This window comes from Brassica oleracea, chromosome C3, assembly GCF_000695525.1.
Source record: "Brassica oleracea var. oleracea cultivar TO1000 chromosome C3, BOL, whole genome shotgun sequence".
Taxonomy (NCBI): Eukaryota; Viridiplantae; Streptophyta; class Magnoliopsida; order Brassicales; family Brassicaceae; genus Brassica; species Brassica oleracea.
The window spans coordinates 53136890-53153299 of NC_027750.1; the positions used below are offsets into that span (position 1 = coordinate 53136890).

Here is a 16410-nt window from a genome sequence, read left to right on the forward strand (position 1 = left end):
CGACCAATTAATAATAAACAGAATATAAGGCGGCTCAGCCGACCAATAAATAATAAACAGGATATAAGGCGGCTCAGCCGACCAATTAATAATAAACAGGATATAAGGCGGCTCAGCCGACCAATTAATAATAAACAGGATATAAGGCGGCTCAGCCGACCAATTAATAATAAACAGGATATAAGGCGGCTCAGCCGACCAATTAATAATAAACAGGATATAAGGCGGCTCAGCCGACCAATTAATAATAAACAGGATATAAGGCGGCTCAGCCGACCAATTAATAATAAACAGGATATAAGGCGGCTCAGCCGACCAATTAATAATAAACAGGATATAAGGCGGCTCGGCCGACCAATAAATAAATTAAATTACTAGTAAATAATATAGGCGGTATTCCGGCCATTATAACATGATATAAATAATAGTAGAGGCGGTATACCGACCATTATAACAGGGTATAAATGATACAAATAAATTTTACCGAATCGCAGAGTGATCGTGCTGATAACGTGTTATAAAAAGAACTGGTATTTTATTATATCGTAGGAATTTAAATAAGGGCAAAATTTTATACCCGTACGAAGAAGATAACACTGATAAGAAGAGAGGATGTGTTATTAGAAGGAGAAGGATGGTGTGTTACAAACGATCGAAACGATCGTTTATATAGAAATTAAAAAGTGGAAGTTACTGTGCATGTATAGTGACGGTGGGCTCCACATGATTTATAATGTCAAAGTTTGGTGCCCTAAACATTGACGTTGTTTACGTTTATAACATATATCTCATTTTTGTATGACATTTATTTGGAAAGTCAATGCAATCATCATTGTCAATAATTGGTGATAAGAAATTGTAATCATCCACTTGTGAGTAAAATTATACATTTTTCCTAGATATATATTGATAATATAGATAAAGATTCACAATTTATGTTTTTTGATGATTAACTAATCCACACTATTGATAATTTACTTGATTGACAGTAAGATGATGATCTCAAACAAATGGTTAGAAGACATTCAACTATTACTTAGTCTTGTCTTGAAATGTTGACCCAAAAAGTCTTGGGGTCAAAATAGTGCAATTTTATCCAACAAAATTAAGACTATATCTCATTTTTGTATGGCATTTACTTGGAAAGTCAATGCAATCATCATTGTCAACAATTGGTGATAAGAAATTGTAATCATCCGCTTGTGAGTAAATTATGCATTGTTCCTAGATTTATATTGATAATATAGATAAAGATTCACAATCTTATTTATGTTTTTTTGATGATTAACTAATCCACACTATTGATAATTTACTTGATTGACAGTGAAGATGATGATCTCAAATAAATGGTTAGAAGACATTCAACTATTGCTCTCATGCCATTTGATCGCTACCTACTAATCTATAACTATGCTAGAAACATAAGTTGAATTTCAATCACAAAGAATTTAAGATGATTTTTTTCAGAGAATGGTTCTTGTTAATGATCTTGCGTAGAATCATGAATGATATTTACAACGAACTTGTTTAAGAAACAAGTTTTCAAGAAAGAGCTAGTGAGTTTGATTTAGACTTTAAAAAGAGTGAAAAATCCAAATGTACGAGACGGTTCAGAGTGTTGAAAGTTTTTGGTTCTATATCACTAGTAAGCAGAAACACACATGCAATGCTAGTATCTTCAAGTGCATTTGAATCTACCATTAGCATTAGTGGTAAAAATTTAGATCTACGTTGAAGCTGCTAAACTCACATTAAAGTATTGATGTGCATCAAATGATGGATGAATGTGAAATTGAGGTCAATAAAAAAATGACAAGAAACAAATGATTGCTTGTGGAGGCAGTGTTGGAAGTAGTCGTCTCAAGATATTTTGTATCATTTTCTTTCTCTTTCAGTTCCGCTTTTTATTAATGATTTCTAACTTCATTTATTTTTAGAGTTTAACAAGAATTCAACTTACATATTATTATTTTTTTAAATATTTTATTAATATTGGTTTGAAACCATATACATCACAAAAAAAACTCCATACATGAAGTACAAAAAAAAAAGCTAACGGTCTTTTCCACACTGGAAAAACCAGAGATAATCTTTAATGACACACTAACAATATCATGACTATCTTCTTAGAGTCTAAGGCAAATAACTAAACGCTCACATAGCTACAATAGCAGGAGGACTTCTAATACCTTTAAGATAACATAACACTTCTCATGTTTTGAGAGATTTTATTCTTTGATTGCTTTTATCAATATTGTTGATCATTAGCTTTAGGAAGACCCATGAACAATTTGAAAGTAAAACACAAACCAGAACAACCTAAAACCCCTTTTCTCAAAAAAAAAAAAAAAAACCTAAAACCTTATACAGATTCTTAGAGATAGAAACTTAAAACATCAAAACCTAAGAAAAGCTTAGACTTAAAACTTAAAAAATAACAATCCGGTGACTAAAAGAGAAATCATATGCGGAAACCCGTTGTTCAAACTTACAGAATATAGTATATCTTTTCTCTTTCTTTGATTAATGTATTTCTCTTTGTTTCTAGTTTAATTTATTCAAGTTTCACAAAAAAAAAGTTTAATTTATTCCCCAGAATTAGAGTTAACCAATAGTGTAAATTTTCAACCTGTTGAAATTAAGTATTTTAGATGCAATTGGATTACCACTTTTTGGAATAAAATAATGTAAAATGGTTGATTCCATTTATTCAACAAGTGTTTTTTACTATTTACTATGAATGGAATAGAATATTCATTACAACAATTTTAAAAATAATTTATATAAAATACAAAGATAACTATTTCATAACATATTTATTCATGAATGAATAGAATGGATTTTATTCCATTTTTTGTTGTATTTCATTTTTATCATTTCAATTATTTTTTTGCCATTAATTCCATATTAGTCTACCAGTTATAGCCTTTGTGTTTTCTTTTGTCTCTTTGGTACTTAATGAAACTTTAATATAGAACTTGATATCAATTTTGGAGTTATACAATGACTGATGATTTTATTTGTTTTATTTCAATTTTTCCCTTATTTTTAGATAATCACAAATAATGTAATCAAACTCGGAACCGAACCAACTTGGACACTGTAAGAGCCGATAAATGCCCATGACTACCAAATGCAATGCAGAAAATAGAATTGATCATACAAGATTTCAATCCAAAAACAATAAACAGCCATTATTTCTACTTCAGACAAATCCAATGCAAATAACTTGTGTTCCAAGATGTCTTTTATGTGAGACCAAGATGACAACGAGACAGGAAAGTAAACGAGCTGATCTCACAAAAGAAAAAAAAAACAAAAAAGCTCTAAATTGGGTACATAGTATGGAAGACAATATAACTTAAGCGACCAAAGAAAAACAGGAACTGACTGATTAATTCATCAGGATTGCACGGCCAGTTTCTGAAGATGCTCAAAAAAGACTTGAAGGCTCACGTCGTCAGTGAAGATTACATCTGACCCAGCTGACATCTCGTTTGCATTGTTGTAAGTCGCTGATGGATTCAGCTTTGCCAATAAAAACCTTGCCTGCAGTTTTTGTATATGTGAAAAAGGTGTGGAGTTAAATGTATAAGAATCATACGAGACCATCAGATCAATCAAAGTCGAGCTAACAAAACAAATGTGAGAATGTTGCTGACCTGTGATCCATGTTGATCACACACAACTAATCTCGGGACTGGGAAACGCTCCCGGACTATCATCTGGGAATCTTCTTGAGGAGCTTGCAATAGCTGAGCAAATGCCTGACACGACAAGACATAAGTGATTTAGGCATTATTCATGGTCACATTATTCATGGTCACCTTGCTACAACCAAATTTATTTCAACTGTATTTATAAGGAAACAGCTTGTCCTTGGCTAGATGTCTCAGTCTATTTCAATTTCTACCCCCAAGCGAATGTCATTATAACAATGGAGCTCAAAAGGAACATATTATTTATAGCTACGCAAGTGTGAAATCATGGTTCTGGATGATGAGTGCTTTCGCAACTAAACAGATAACTACAATTACAAAGCGGGTGTTACCTCATGTTCAGCCTGATGATGATAACCCATGTTTCGCCATTGTGCTATTGTCATTCCATGGAAGACAACAACACTGAAATATGCATCTAACAGAAGAATTCTGTCGGCTGCAATGGAAGCCACGTCCAGCAAAGCTGGCTGAGGTGGTGAACTGAATGTATATGATGTCAGCGATGGTTGAATCATGACAGTTGCATTTGATATATTCTCCCGGTTTAGCAACATGCGGAAATATGCAGTTTCATCTGGACTATTGTTAAAGACCTGCCAGAAAAGAAAACGATTCAGCTACATAGGCCAAAATACGCAACGCAGAGAATCATGAAATCTAATAACAGTAGTCTACCTGAACAAACTGTGACCTCCGCAGATTAAATATGAATTGAGGGAACAATGAAAAATATGGATTCAGCGTAAATGAGGATGGGTCATCCTTTCTATAGTCACCGAATTTTGAACACAGGCGAATGAGAGTCCGATCTAGCCATCGAGTAGCATCAAATCCCTCCTGAGGTAATACATAAGAAACTGTATATATGAGCAACACTATCATACAAATACAAGTAGACAAAGCTAAATGAAGTACTGCAATAAGACAGAAAGCATAGCAACTATAACTTAATAGTTTTACTGTGAGCCTCACGAATACTACAAATTTCTTGTTATGGCTCATAAATAAAAGATGCTACAGGGTCCTGGACTCCTACTAATAAATGTAGCCAGGAGACATAAAATTTAAATTCATCAAAAGTACCATGCGCTTAACTCTTTACCCCAGAAGAAACAAGAAAAAAATTAAGTCAACCCACATGTAGTAAGCAATAATAAGATGATGCAAGGTACCTCTGTTTCCATTTTTAAGGAAGCTAATCTTGCCATGACCACAGCAGCAGTTTCTTGATCAAATCCTTGCACAAGTTCCTGAGAATGTAGTTGTTGTTACAAAGAATTAGCTTGCCAGAAAGCTTTTAGCTATTAAAACTACAATACATTTACATGAATGGCACATAACCCTAAGCCATACTTATCATGGATTTTGTAACAAGAATCAAATGTAAGAAAAAAATGGCTACCAAGCTGGTAGTTGCATCAACACTCGAATAAAATGTCAAAATCGTGCACTAAACAGCATAATTCTGAGATTCCCAAAATATGCAATTGTAGCGAAGCAGGGAAAAAGGTTACAAATGGAAGGTTCATATTTAGGAATAACAAAAGCATTAGGAATCAGGCTACTTTGTTTTGTAACAGTATTTAAGTTGACCTTAACAGACTAACTTTTCCAAGAAGTTCCATTAAAAGCTAAAAGACTAGAGCTAATCAATCAAAATTCACAATAAGTTAGCTTTTACTAGTTACACCAACACTAATGTTAAGCGCATTTGCAGTGTGTGGAATAAAACATGATTGCAGATTTGTAGGTCTAGCATAGCAGAAAGAGTGTGCCTCAAAACATGTTACCTACCAATAAAAAAAAGAAACAGAGCTACCGGAAAATATCTAGTAGATTACAAAGTAAATAAGAAGAAAAAATTGCTTTTGGATAGCGAGAATAAAGTCGTAATTTATGCAGAAAACAAGACAACGACGAACCTCTGTGCTCACAGCAGTATCTACCCACTGTCTCGTTATTGTGGTAACCCGGATCAATGTTTGACCTTCGGGGTTTTGGTAACTGCAATTCAGTCAGCAACAGTAAATACAATGCTTAGAATAAAACCACAGTGCAGAAAGACAAAAGGCTTAAGAAACCAGAAATGAATGAAACAAAGAGATAAACAAAAGCTGTCAGAATACCTTGTAACAAACTGCAAATAAAACTGAGGATTTACAGTTCCAGGAGCATTTGAACCAGTTGAGGATAGATCAAAGAATACAGTCAAGCAAGTGCTCTTGTCGAGGCCACATAACTTCCAAGCATTGGTATTCCCCTCTCCAATTACTGTGTCGGCAACACTAGGACCTTTCTGCAAGGCTCCAAAGGAAAATCAAATCAGATTACAAAGCACAAACGAAACATCTTGAAAAAAGGATTCCAAGCACTCCAGATATAACCTTTTCTAATGATGAGCAAGGCCCGATAACACCTTGAATTTTGATGTCTTTTGAGCAATTTATCTCAAGCGAGCCACTGAAAAAATGAAAAGTTAGTAATCAGTTCAGACTAAAGGATGCAAAGTATATCTTATTGTAGCACACAAGCAATATGATGTATAATGCTTCAGAAGATATGATCTTGAATAGGCAAAATACTCCTTATCTTGCGACACCAACTAACAGAAGAAACTATAAAAAAAAGTGTTGGAACAGAAGCAGAGAAGAAACCAACTTAAAGCAGAGGCCAAGAGACTGCTCGCCATCTTCAAACACCCGCTTGAAGGAATCTTTAAATACAGAATGGCCAAAACTTTCAGACAGAACAACAAGGCCACCGGTACTTTCAACTGCAACTTTCATTTCAGCAACCCCAACCTAACTATACCAAAATGCAACAGCAGAGACAGTTACAGTTAGGTATCAAAAAAACACAGGAACAGACAAATTTGAGAAATCATGCGTAGCGAAAAAAAACTACACACTCATATATGAAGAACAAAATCAGAGTTTGGGCATCAAGCAGAATAAAAAAATAACGACACATTAATACCTGATCAAGAGCAGAAGCGAAAAGGTCTAACACATGACCCTGAGCGACCAGCTGCTTTGCAATACTATCATAAAACTTGACAGCTTTTTTATAATAAGGAGCAGCATCTTTATCCAAATCCTTGTGGGAGCGCACAGGTTCTGATAAATCCTTTGAGATAATCTGAAAAGACAAAAGAAGATTCAGGATATTAACAAACTCCAATATATGCTGTGATGAAACTTGAAAAAAATCAACAAGCTCTAACCGTTCCAGGACCCTCTGTACACGGACCTCCAACCAAAGCTACGATTCTAGCCCCAGTTCCAGGCAAGCAAGCTCCAAGCAACCCAGCAGCTACACTCAACGCCACACCTGTGCATCGTTGGGAACGATGACCTGGCTGAACAGGCCACTGGTCTGATTGCAGCTCATCCAAAAGCTACATACCACACGAAATGTTCAAAATCCAAATTACAACATAAAATCATTTCGAGCTGAAACCACCACCGTTACTTACCAAGTCAAGAGTGTACTCGCAATCAGACGCAGGCAGGAGGAACCTGTTCACACCAGCAGCACTCTGGAACCCATTCTGAGCTCCTTTAGGAAACCCAGAAGTAGGAGCTCTCCTGGAGGAAAGCCCCAACTGATCCAAAACCTGATCCTTGGAGACTTCTTTGTTCCCTCTAAAGACAAAAACTTTCGACATCTCAGAGAATCCCAATTCATGGACATGAGCCTGCGTGCCAAAAGACACAAACCCAACCAACGCATTCTCCGGAAGCAGCCCGATCGCCTGCTTGAGCGCGGACTTAGCGAACCCCAACTCCTCCTCGATCATACACGTATCGAGAACAAACACGAAAACAGGAGGAGGCGTCTGAGGCGGAGCAGCAACACCGGATCTGGGATCGAATTGAGCCGCGGCGGGGGGGATCGCGTACTCGACGGTAGTGTACTGAGGATAAAGCTCGCCGGGGAGGTTGGTATCGGAGATCATGTGGTAGTGAGGAGGGAAAGGGTTCCTCTGGAAGCAGAAGGGGCAGATCCAGATCTTGGCGGCGAAATCGACGCGAGCGAAGGCGTTGAGGACGGCGACGCAGGTGCGGCACTTGAGGGGAGCGTAGGGGAGGGAAGGGATGTCGGAGTGGCGGCGGATCGGGGAGATGGAGGCGGCGAGGGGGACGACGCACTTGCTGGCTTCGACCTTGGTGCGGGGCCAGACGTTCCAGGTCATGCGGACTCCGTCCATGCCTTCGGGATCCATGTTCGCCATCTCCGCCATTTGAATCGGATCGGATCGGTGATTGAATTGAGGAGGAGAGGGAGAGTTACGAGTTGTGATTAGAGTGGAAGGGAGGAAGGAAGGTGATAAACCCGTGAATCAATTCGATTGGCTAGATGATGGATCTGATGTTCATGTTCGGGTCAAAGTTTTTAATTTTTCCCTTTTTTATGTTATTCGATTATTTATTCTCATAAATAAAAAACAGAAAAAAAAATATTTATTGTTTAGTAAATAAATGAGTATGCTAAATAAAAATATTAAAACATTAAACAGCCACAAGTTATACTCGAAGAGAGAGAGTGGAAGAGAGAGAGTGAGAGAGAAAAGTAGATCTATAACCGGGTCTGGTGACCGGCCGGCGCGTGAGCGTGCGTGCCGTCACCGGAGACCCTCAAACCACCTTTAAAGCTGTTGAATTTTGCTTAGCTCTCATCTCATCTCTCTTCCGCTTTGCCTGAGCTCTGGAACAATGCCGCCCATGGCGGATCTGTCTCTGGCGTAAAGGTGCGGTCGTGTTGAGGAAGGCGGAGTGAAGCTCATCGTTCGGCTACTTGGTTTTGTCTCCGGGAGACGGAGGCTCTTCCAGTTCCGTCGACGCTGGTTCCTGTCCCCGAGAGGTGGAGGCTTCGTCAGCTCTGCCGTCGTCGGTCTAGATCCCGGGGGGTGAAGACGTTCATTGCTTTGCCTCGCCGACTTTTGGTTCCCTAGTTATGTCTTAGGGTTTGGTTTTCTCCTTCCTTTTAGTTTTACGCTTTTGGTTTGGTTAGGGTTGGTGGAGATCTCTTCGGAGGGCGATCGAAGCTCGACCATAGTTAACGGTGATGGTTCGCGTGAAGCTTTCCTCTCGGTGCTTGTGATGAATGGTGACAGATGAGATCTCGAACAGTCGATTGATGCTCTCTGATATTGGGTTCACTTGAGTTGAAGACGTTTGCGGTGGTGATGGTGTGGAGTTAATGAGCTCCGGTGGATCCGGGTGAATCGACAGTTGGTTATCCGGTGGTGTTTTGAAGCGAGGGCGACGTCGGAGCCGTAGCGTTTGTCCGCGCGACGACGGAACTCGTTTGTCTCCTAGGGTTTTCGTAGTTGGGCCTTGGGTCCAGATTTTTGTTGTATTTTGGCCCGTTTTCTTGGACTTATGTATGTTGTATTGTGGGCTTTTAGGCCCTTTAATCAAATATCTATTGATGGAAAAAAAAAATATTAAAAATGGACCCTTTTTTTTTCGATTCTGTGGGACTCAAATCTTGTGAGCTGTATGTAATAGCTTCGATCTCTAATCCGATTCTGTTTCCGAGCTCTCTTCTTCTCTGGCCAAGTCTAGCCCAAAGGTATGCAAAATTTCATGGTTTCAGGGCTTTAGCTTTTGATGTAATAGATGCTTCGTCCGATTCTACGCTGCCACTGACAAATTTGGTTTGCGATTGGGTCTGTCAACATTTGGCTGTGATTGAGAGACCAAAGCTGTCCGAAGGTCATCTCACAGTAACTTAATGCACTTGTTGTTTTAGTCATAAATAAATATATATATAAGAACATGTTGAATGCATTTTCCATACTTGAATGGACAATATCATCTTTATAAATGCGAGATCAATCAGGCTTTCGCATTATCTTCTCTGTTCCAATGGTTAATGGATTCCTCTAATCTTCTTCTGCATGACAGTTTCTACAGAAAATGACAACAATCCAAAGACTCCAAAGGCCATCATCCCCTTCCGGTTTTGCTGCTACTCTCATTCAGCCATCGTTTAAAAGGTGGGGAAGGAGACACCCTTTTGTACGATACGGACTTCCCATGATCTCTCTCACTGTTTTTGGAGCCCTTGGACTTAGCCAACTCCTCCAAGGCAGTAAAGACATCGCAAAGGTCAAAGACGACCAGGAATGGGAGATGACTGAGACAAGAAAATCTCTTTCTAAAACTGGACCTGTCGATGCTTATCAACCTAAATACACTTCAATCGAAGACGAGCTCAAGGTCACTTTTATTTAACGCATACCAAATAAAAAATTAAGAAGCTTTGATGAAGAACACTAAAAATGCTGACTGGTTTTTGTTTACTTGCTCACTGTGCAGGCTATGCAAGGGAAGATGGACATAAGCACGTACGAGTACAAGAAAATTCCAAAGCTTAACGAAGCCAAGTCCAGTTAATGTCAACTCTTTTAAAGAGTAGTTTCATGTATCAGAGTTTTTTTTCTTTTTTTTTTTTTGAATGAATGTTAAACGTATTCATGCAAAAACATATTTACATCATATGCAGCTGTTTTATGAATCAAAGAATCAATCTATGAAACTAAGAGACAAAATTCATATGATTAAGGGTCCACTCTAGAACCAAACCACATAGTAAGCCCTCCCTCCATTTTTCCCCTTCCTTGGAGTGAAAGCAACCAAATCCTAATAGTTTTGTCCACAAACTTTGCTAGACACTGAGCTTCTCTTTCTTGTTCTCCATGTCGTCGAGCATTGCGCTCTCTCCGTATTGAGTGGACAATTGCTTGGAAAACATATCAGATGAGAAAGTTCTCTATGGGAGTAAGACCAGAACCGGTGATGATCGCAATGAGCTTTTTAAATGTATCAGAGTTTTCTTCTTCTTCTTAGATGTGTTTCTGTGTTAGCTTTTTAAAGAACTCTTCACATAAACGCTCAAGTAGAAATGCCAAGTAAGTTTTGACCTTCCTAAACCATTAACAGAGATGGGTTGATAATAATACGTGCGTCTACAAAGTCTAAATAACTATTACTTCTCTGCATAATGCCCAAGTAAGTTTTTTTGTGTGCATATGCAACATACTTGTTTGATCTAATTAGTTGTTCTTGGCTTCTTGCGATCCCTTTTCTCTCTCTATATTTACGTAAACTAGCTTTCTTTGAAGCCTATTATGATTTTGTGAGAAGCAGAATCTACTTCGAAGCCAACTTATTTCTTTCTTTTTTCTCAGGTAGATAGTTAATGGTAGGATCTAGCTCCAAACACCTCAGTTCTTCGTATTGTACCAACATGCCATAGTTTGGGCCATAGTCCTGTTACCTAAACTTTGATACAGAGCATACACTATTGATTCTTTAGTGTTTTTGACAGTGTTAAGACATTTGAATCATAAGAGTACATGTTAAAGTTTAATTCAGACTAGTCTGTAAAGTTACTCAGTTCAATAGGGAAGAAGAAGCTCCGTCTCTCCCCTGCTCCTCCTCCTCGGTGTCCAAGTATATCTGTGGAGGCCCGGCTAAACTAAGTATGACCTGAAACCCACAACGAGTGCACGAATCAATCACCCATTAGATGCTTACTCTATAACCAATCGATAGGGATGATATTGTCTTGGCTGTTCAAGCTTGACCAGTAGATGGTAGCAGATTAACTTACAGGTAAGAAAACGAGCCCATGCAGGAAGCCGATTATAACCAAAGCCAAGTACATTTGAAAGTAATACACCTGTATGCACCAATACAATATCCATTTGAACTCAAGCAAGAGACCAACAACTGCATTAAGGCAACGTGTTTGGGTGTGTCCTTACCACAAATATCTCCGATCGTGCGAAGCAAAGCACCATCACTCCAACAAGTTTGGTGAGTGTGATCCCACTGTCCCCCAGCAAAATATTTTCATTCATTAAGTCCCACAAATTTGACTACCCAACCAATTAGACTAACTAACACCTTTGCATACAAGAAAAAGAAAAATGATTTGGAGAAAATTTAAGCTTCATCACCTGAAAACCGAAGCTCCCATGGTTTCCAGTGCCTTCCTCGCTCTTTGTTCTCTGTTCCCATTACTCATCTGCATTTATATAAGTGCAGGAAACAAACATTATTTTTCAGACACAATGTGGCATGGCTTGTAGAGCCAGCCAATATATGCAGTGTAGTTTTCGGGGGAAGGTTACAAAGGGAGGTGACATGTTCTTACCAGGAAGGCATGTGATATGTGCACGCAGAATTCTACAGCAATCCCGATTGACATTATCAAATTCACAACAGAAACCGCATTGAGTTGAATTCCCAAAACCACCATTACACCCTGCTCAATCATATCAACGATGATTATCTTTTCACTATAGCTACATATTAGCTTCCAGAATCGCATGAAACATGTACCATGAGGTCTGCGAGTATCATCACTAACACGAGAACAATGATGGCTGAACTCCAGGCACTGAAATTGACAGGTTAAATAATCAGAATCCAACATCAAGACATTGAATTTCAGCATAATGTATCGAGAGAGAACTGACCTGGAAGTGATTAATAAGCAAACAACAAATATAGCACCTGCCACAACAATATGGGAATTAAATAGTTGTATTTTGGTACAAGCTAGCAAAAACAAAATCAAAACACTGCTTTGGGATAGATGGGAAGCAAACCGATTGCTATAGCGAGGTTTGTCAAAGCTACGGTCCAGATATTCAGATATTGCTCAAAGAAAATGTAGAACACAGAATATGGAAAGATCTCAATCTGCATAAAATAAAGGCTTATTATATAGGAGCTTAGCAGAAGAAAAATAGACATTTGGTAGACCATCCTCCTTCTAGCAAAGCCAGCTACTAATCTATACTTTTTAAAGCATTATTCATCACCAGATTCAAACCTTCAGCAAATTAGACATTCTTGAACTGAACTCCCGAGCAGCTCGCAGTGAATTAACATAGTCACCCTGAGGAAATTTTCCAAAGACAATCAGGATATCTCAACTGTGAGTTTTCATTAGCAAGTTTCTTGCCAAAATCAATAGTGGCATACTTGTGTGTTAAGTGGTGTGTGGTATGTACGGAACTCAGATGCCTGTATAACACCAGTCTCATACCCTGAAAAAATTCAAGCGTTCCACAAAGAGGTTAAGACCAAAAGCGAATAAAATGAATCAGAGTAAAGAGAAAATAGATTTTATCAAAGCGAATTCTAGAGTACCTTTCAAATCCACGCTATTCGTATAAGCTCCATGACCACCTTTTGCACAGTCAGCCGAAGGCAAAGCATTTAGAAACCAGGGTAGTTTCTCCCTGAACTGAGCTGTAGATGGGCGATCCCGAACCAAATCTGAGTGTCGAAAGCACTGCAATGGATTAAAGAATTAGAATCTATTCTAGATATTGTTGAGGAGAGAGAGAGAGAGAGAAGCTTACTGTGGTACAGTCTCTACAGATCCCATCTAAACTGCATATATCATCATCAGCTGTGCAGCAAGGTGGCTGTAGCATTAGAAGATTTAAGTTAGAAGCTATAACACCATTTTGCACTTTAAATAACTGATGCTTGATTAAAGGCAATTAAACAGACATCAAAACTAGCCTGTCAACCCGTATCGTTTCTTCTGTGATTTAAAAGAGAAACTGATAACAATGTAGTTTCCACAATAAGCTCTAGGAGATAAGACTGACCTGGTCGTCTGGAGGACAATAACTGCCATTAGTGAACTTCCGACAACAGCCAAAAGCCTCTGGTGATAGCCATACAAGAAAATCATCGAGCCAAGACGCAGCTGGTTTGGCAATGTAACTTGTTTCTGGAGTTTGTGACGCTCTTGATATCTGGTGGAAGGTGGGGAAAACAAACAATGTTAAGAATTAAACCCTTCAGGGTGGCCCTTTAAATGTGATAGGCCTTGGTGGCACCACGACTACGAGGGTGGGTGGATCTTTAATGACGATTCATCAAAACTTCTAAAAATTCATATCATGACTTTAGTGGAGATATATCACATTTATTTACTGAGTAAGATGCAGATCATTTCAAACATATACACATCTTTAACATTACCTCATTTAAAAGGGAATTCGAATTGCACTGGCTGATAGAGCACAACTGATTCGTATGCCTTGATTCCAAGCTGCCAAAAAGAATCAATTTCAGTGCATAAAAAACAGGTCGACAATCGTACCAGAGAGAGTGGTTAGTGTGTGTATCAGATAGAAAACCTATAATTGTAATCCTTGACTACAAAATACAAAGGCGGTCCCACTCTGAGGTACTCTGCGAGACTGTCGAAATAGTCCTATAAAAAAAAATTCCAATCGGTGATTGGGAGAAATGAGCAAGAGATGAACACAAGGAGAACAGCTAAAGGAGAAATTAAAAATGGAACACACTAAACTTGAAGGTAAGAGTCCCTAGGAAGAACAATTTTCTGCTCCAAACCAGTTTCCAGCCTTGGACTTAGGGCCTGGATGAATCAAAACACAAGAAATTTAAACAGATGGATAGAATACTTCCTAGTAATCACAGAAAAATCGATATGATGCATGCCCTGTCCCTCTGAAAATGATATCGTTTATTGTAGAGCGTAGCGCTATATCAAAAGAAGTGATAAACGAAAGGTGTAAACAAAAGAACGAGTATAATTTGGCTAGCAACTTACAATGCTTGCCAGCGCAAAAGCCAAGAATACAGCAACAACAACCATTTTTACAACCCAAAGTCCAAGCACGGGTGCATGAACCTCCTGTGGAACACGGAGACTAGAGAATTAGCGAGATTGCGGACTGTCAACTGTGCTTACATGTTTGTGTGTGACTATGTTGCACATATCATAATTCATATGTGTATTAATCATAAGAGGAAGTGTTCCAATTCTTGAAACCAAAGTACCTTCATGTATCTCTCAAGAAACCCAGGTTCACTTCCACCTGTAAACGCATAGCATCTCTGGCTAAGTTGAAGGAAAGGATGCACTGAAAAAGACACTAATTCAATAAAAAAATCAGAAGTAACCTTCAACAGATTCTTGAGACGAGGAAGAAACTTTTACGCAAGGGAAGCAATCAATTCTGTTATCTGCAGCTCTTTTGCAGTCAAAAACTATTAGCGCAACAAATGCTGTGATTTGCAGAAAGAAGTCCAACAGAATAGCCAAAGCTGCACATGTATAGAACAGTGTCAGACTCACAACTAATGTGCACAGGGAGCACCAAACATTTTACAAACCTGCAAACATCGAAAAGATACGACATGCTGGCATTGGAACAAAAGCTCCAACAGCAAATGCCAATACTTCGGATAAACTTGCCAGCGTTATGGATGGACCTACTTCAACAAGTGCAGAGCTGATCCGGTCCTCTAAAGAAATATCACGAGGCTGTCTCTTTACAGCACGAACCAATATGCACATATTATCTACTCCCACCTGTTAACATAAGGAAAGCCCATCATTATATCCATCACCAAATTAAGAAATTTTCCACTGTTTTTGCTATAGAGATGAAAACGAACTTACAGCCAGGACTAGGAAAGGAATGACTTCCATTATGATCAATGTGGATTTAACTCCAACCGCACTGAAAAATCCAATAGATCCAAGTACAGAAAGCAAGACAAGCACAACACCCGAAAGACCGAGCAAGACCTAGAAGTCATGATATTAGTAAGTAAGCTGTATAAAATGATTGTACACACAGTACTTTCGTATCCCCAATCCCAGATATTTCAATGTGAATATATAGCTTCAAAGATCATCTCGGTAGAGTGAATTAGGGAAAGGAGTATTAATAGTTGTGTAAGGACACCCTGGCCACTATTCAGATATTAAGATCATTGCAGCTGGGAACGGCTAGCAAAAGTAATTCCCAACACATCATAAGATTCCCACTATTCAAAATTTTACTTCTGCAGAGACTAAAGGAATGTTAAAGTGATCAAATACAACTGAAATGCCCATCGGATGTGAGAGGATGATCAAGACGAAAGTACCTTTGATGAAATGAAGAAAGTATAAAACTGCGGAGCATCTCCAAGCGTGACGGAAATATAAACAAACATAACCAGATAGCTTGCCTGGTGAAGGAAAACAAAAACAGATCACTGGCATGAAAATCTTGGTAAGAAGATGGTAAAAGATAACTCTCAAAGATATTTGTCATCGTACAGCTATTGTTATAACATCAGCAGTGCTTTCTCTTTTCAGCTCTTCCTCTATTGAACTTTCGGATGAAAAAGAGAGAGTCAAATTATTGGATTGCACCATAGATAGCAGCTCCTTCTGGCAAGTGTAAGTAAAAAACGATTACGACAACCGTGTCGCTTTTTGAAAATCTGAAGACATTAAAAGGGAAAAACCTTCGCTAATTGAATGAACGATTTTTCCCATGCTATTGCCCTTGCGTTCTCGTTGCTCGAATCACCAACGATATTGTTAACTGGATATGTTATAACAAACGCAGTAGCCTGAAAATACAGGTTCATTTAAGGCCAGGGTAACAACCAAAAGCTTCTGACCAAGCGAGTTCCGCAACCACCATTACCTCAGAATAGTTACTCCCTGAAAATCCTCCCAACACTGCACTAGGATCAACGGGCGCCTGAAAAGCGCTTAAGCACAGCTCTGATGACGTGTAATGCTGGAAGTTGAAGAGACAAGGAATCAGAAAACAGTATTCAATCACCAGGTAGACACTCAACAGTAGAATTACGAAGTGAATAACTTAAACCAC

At 38.6% G+C, this 16410-nt stretch overlaps 3 protein-coding genes across 5 annotated transcripts in view; 1 reads left to right on the plus strand and 2 right to left on the minus strand.

Moving 5' to 3' along the window:
- Nucleotides 1–3173: 3173 nt before the first annotated feature.
- LOC106335499 (protein transport protein SEC23) lies at nucleotides 3174–8118 on the minus strand. The gene is made up of 12 exons (XM_013774031.1): nucleotides 7198–8118; nucleotides 6946–7119; nucleotides 6699–6860; nucleotides 6381–6523; nucleotides 6107–6182; nucleotides 5849–6018; nucleotides 5645–5726; nucleotides 4895–4972; nucleotides 4398–4559; nucleotides 4052–4315; nucleotides 3663–3767; nucleotides 3174–3549 (listed from the first exon to the last, which is right to left on the minus strand). Exons 1-12 carry the CDS (start codon nucleotides 7963–7965, stop codon nucleotides 3403–3405), a joined length of 2331 nt encoding a protein of 776 aa, XP_013629485.1. The 5' UTR covers nucleotides 7966–8118; the 3' UTR covers nucleotides 3174–3402.
- A 1084-nt stretch (nucleotides 8119–9202) lies between these two features.
- LOC106332608 lies at nucleotides 9203–10247 on the plus strand. Of its 3 annotated transcripts, none has more exons than XM_013771090.1 (3): nucleotides 9203–9299; nucleotides 9635–9949; nucleotides 10049–10247. In XM_013771090.1, exons 2-3 carry the CDS (start codon nucleotides 9647–9649, stop codon nucleotides 10124–10126), a joined length of 381 nt encoding a protein of 126 aa, XP_013626544.1. In that variant the 5' UTR covers nucleotides 9203–9299; nucleotides 9635–9646; the 3' UTR covers nucleotides 10127–10247. The 3 variants fall into 3 exon arrangements, with proteins under 3 accessions (XP_013626544.1, XP_013626543.1, XP_013626545.1); XM_013771089.1 differs by having other exon boundaries at nucleotides 9203–9442; nucleotides 10049–10178; XM_013771091.1 differs by having other exon boundaries at nucleotides 9203–9442; nucleotides 9644–9949; nucleotides 10049–10178.
- Nucleotides 10248–10942: 695 nt separating this feature from the next.
- LOC106335550 (Niemann-Pick C1 protein) overlaps nucleotides 10943–16410 on the minus strand; it is an 8751-nt gene continuing 3283 nt past the window's right edge. Inside the window, exons 15-39 of the mRNA XM_013774096.1 lie at nucleotides 16222–16317; nucleotides 16037–16144; nucleotides 15846–15959; nucleotides 15671–15754; nucleotides 15198–15326; nucleotides 14909–15107; nucleotides 14696–14839; nucleotides 14573–14610; nucleotides 14343–14426; nucleotides 14079–14147; nucleotides 13903–13979; nucleotides 13745–13814; nucleotides 13366–13515; nucleotides 13111–13176; nucleotides 12896–13040; nucleotides 12728–12792; nucleotides 12576–12641; nucleotides 12349–12442; nucleotides 12217–12253; nucleotides 12080–12137; nucleotides 11892–12002; nucleotides 11695–11762; nucleotides 11500–11566; nucleotides 11346–11414; nucleotides 10943–11221 (exon numbers count right to left, since the gene is read on the minus strand). Of these exons, the coding sequence (XP_013629550.1) occupies nucleotides 11126–11221; nucleotides 11346–11414; nucleotides 11500–11566; nucleotides 11695–11762; nucleotides 11892–12002; nucleotides 12080–12137; nucleotides 12217–12253; nucleotides 12349–12442; nucleotides 12576–12641; nucleotides 12728–12792; nucleotides 12896–13040; nucleotides 13111–13176; nucleotides 13366–13515; nucleotides 13745–13814; nucleotides 13903–13979; nucleotides 14079–14147; nucleotides 14343–14426; nucleotides 14573–14610; nucleotides 14696–14839; nucleotides 14909–15107; nucleotides 15198–15326; nucleotides 15671–15754; nucleotides 15846–15959; nucleotides 16037–16144; nucleotides 16222–16317 (2304 nt within the window). The 3' untranslated portion in view covers nucleotides 10943–11125. The remainder of the gene's footprint in view (nucleotides 11222–11345; nucleotides 11415–11499; nucleotides 11567–11694; nucleotides 11763–11891; nucleotides 12003–12079; nucleotides 12138–12216; nucleotides 12254–12348; nucleotides 12443–12575; nucleotides 12642–12727; nucleotides 12793–12895; nucleotides 13041–13110; nucleotides 13177–13365; nucleotides 13516–13744; nucleotides 13815–13902; nucleotides 13980–14078; nucleotides 14148–14342; nucleotides 14427–14572; nucleotides 14611–14695; nucleotides 14840–14908; nucleotides 15108–15197; nucleotides 15327–15670; nucleotides 15755–15845; nucleotides 15960–16036; nucleotides 16145–16221; nucleotides 16318–16410) is intronic.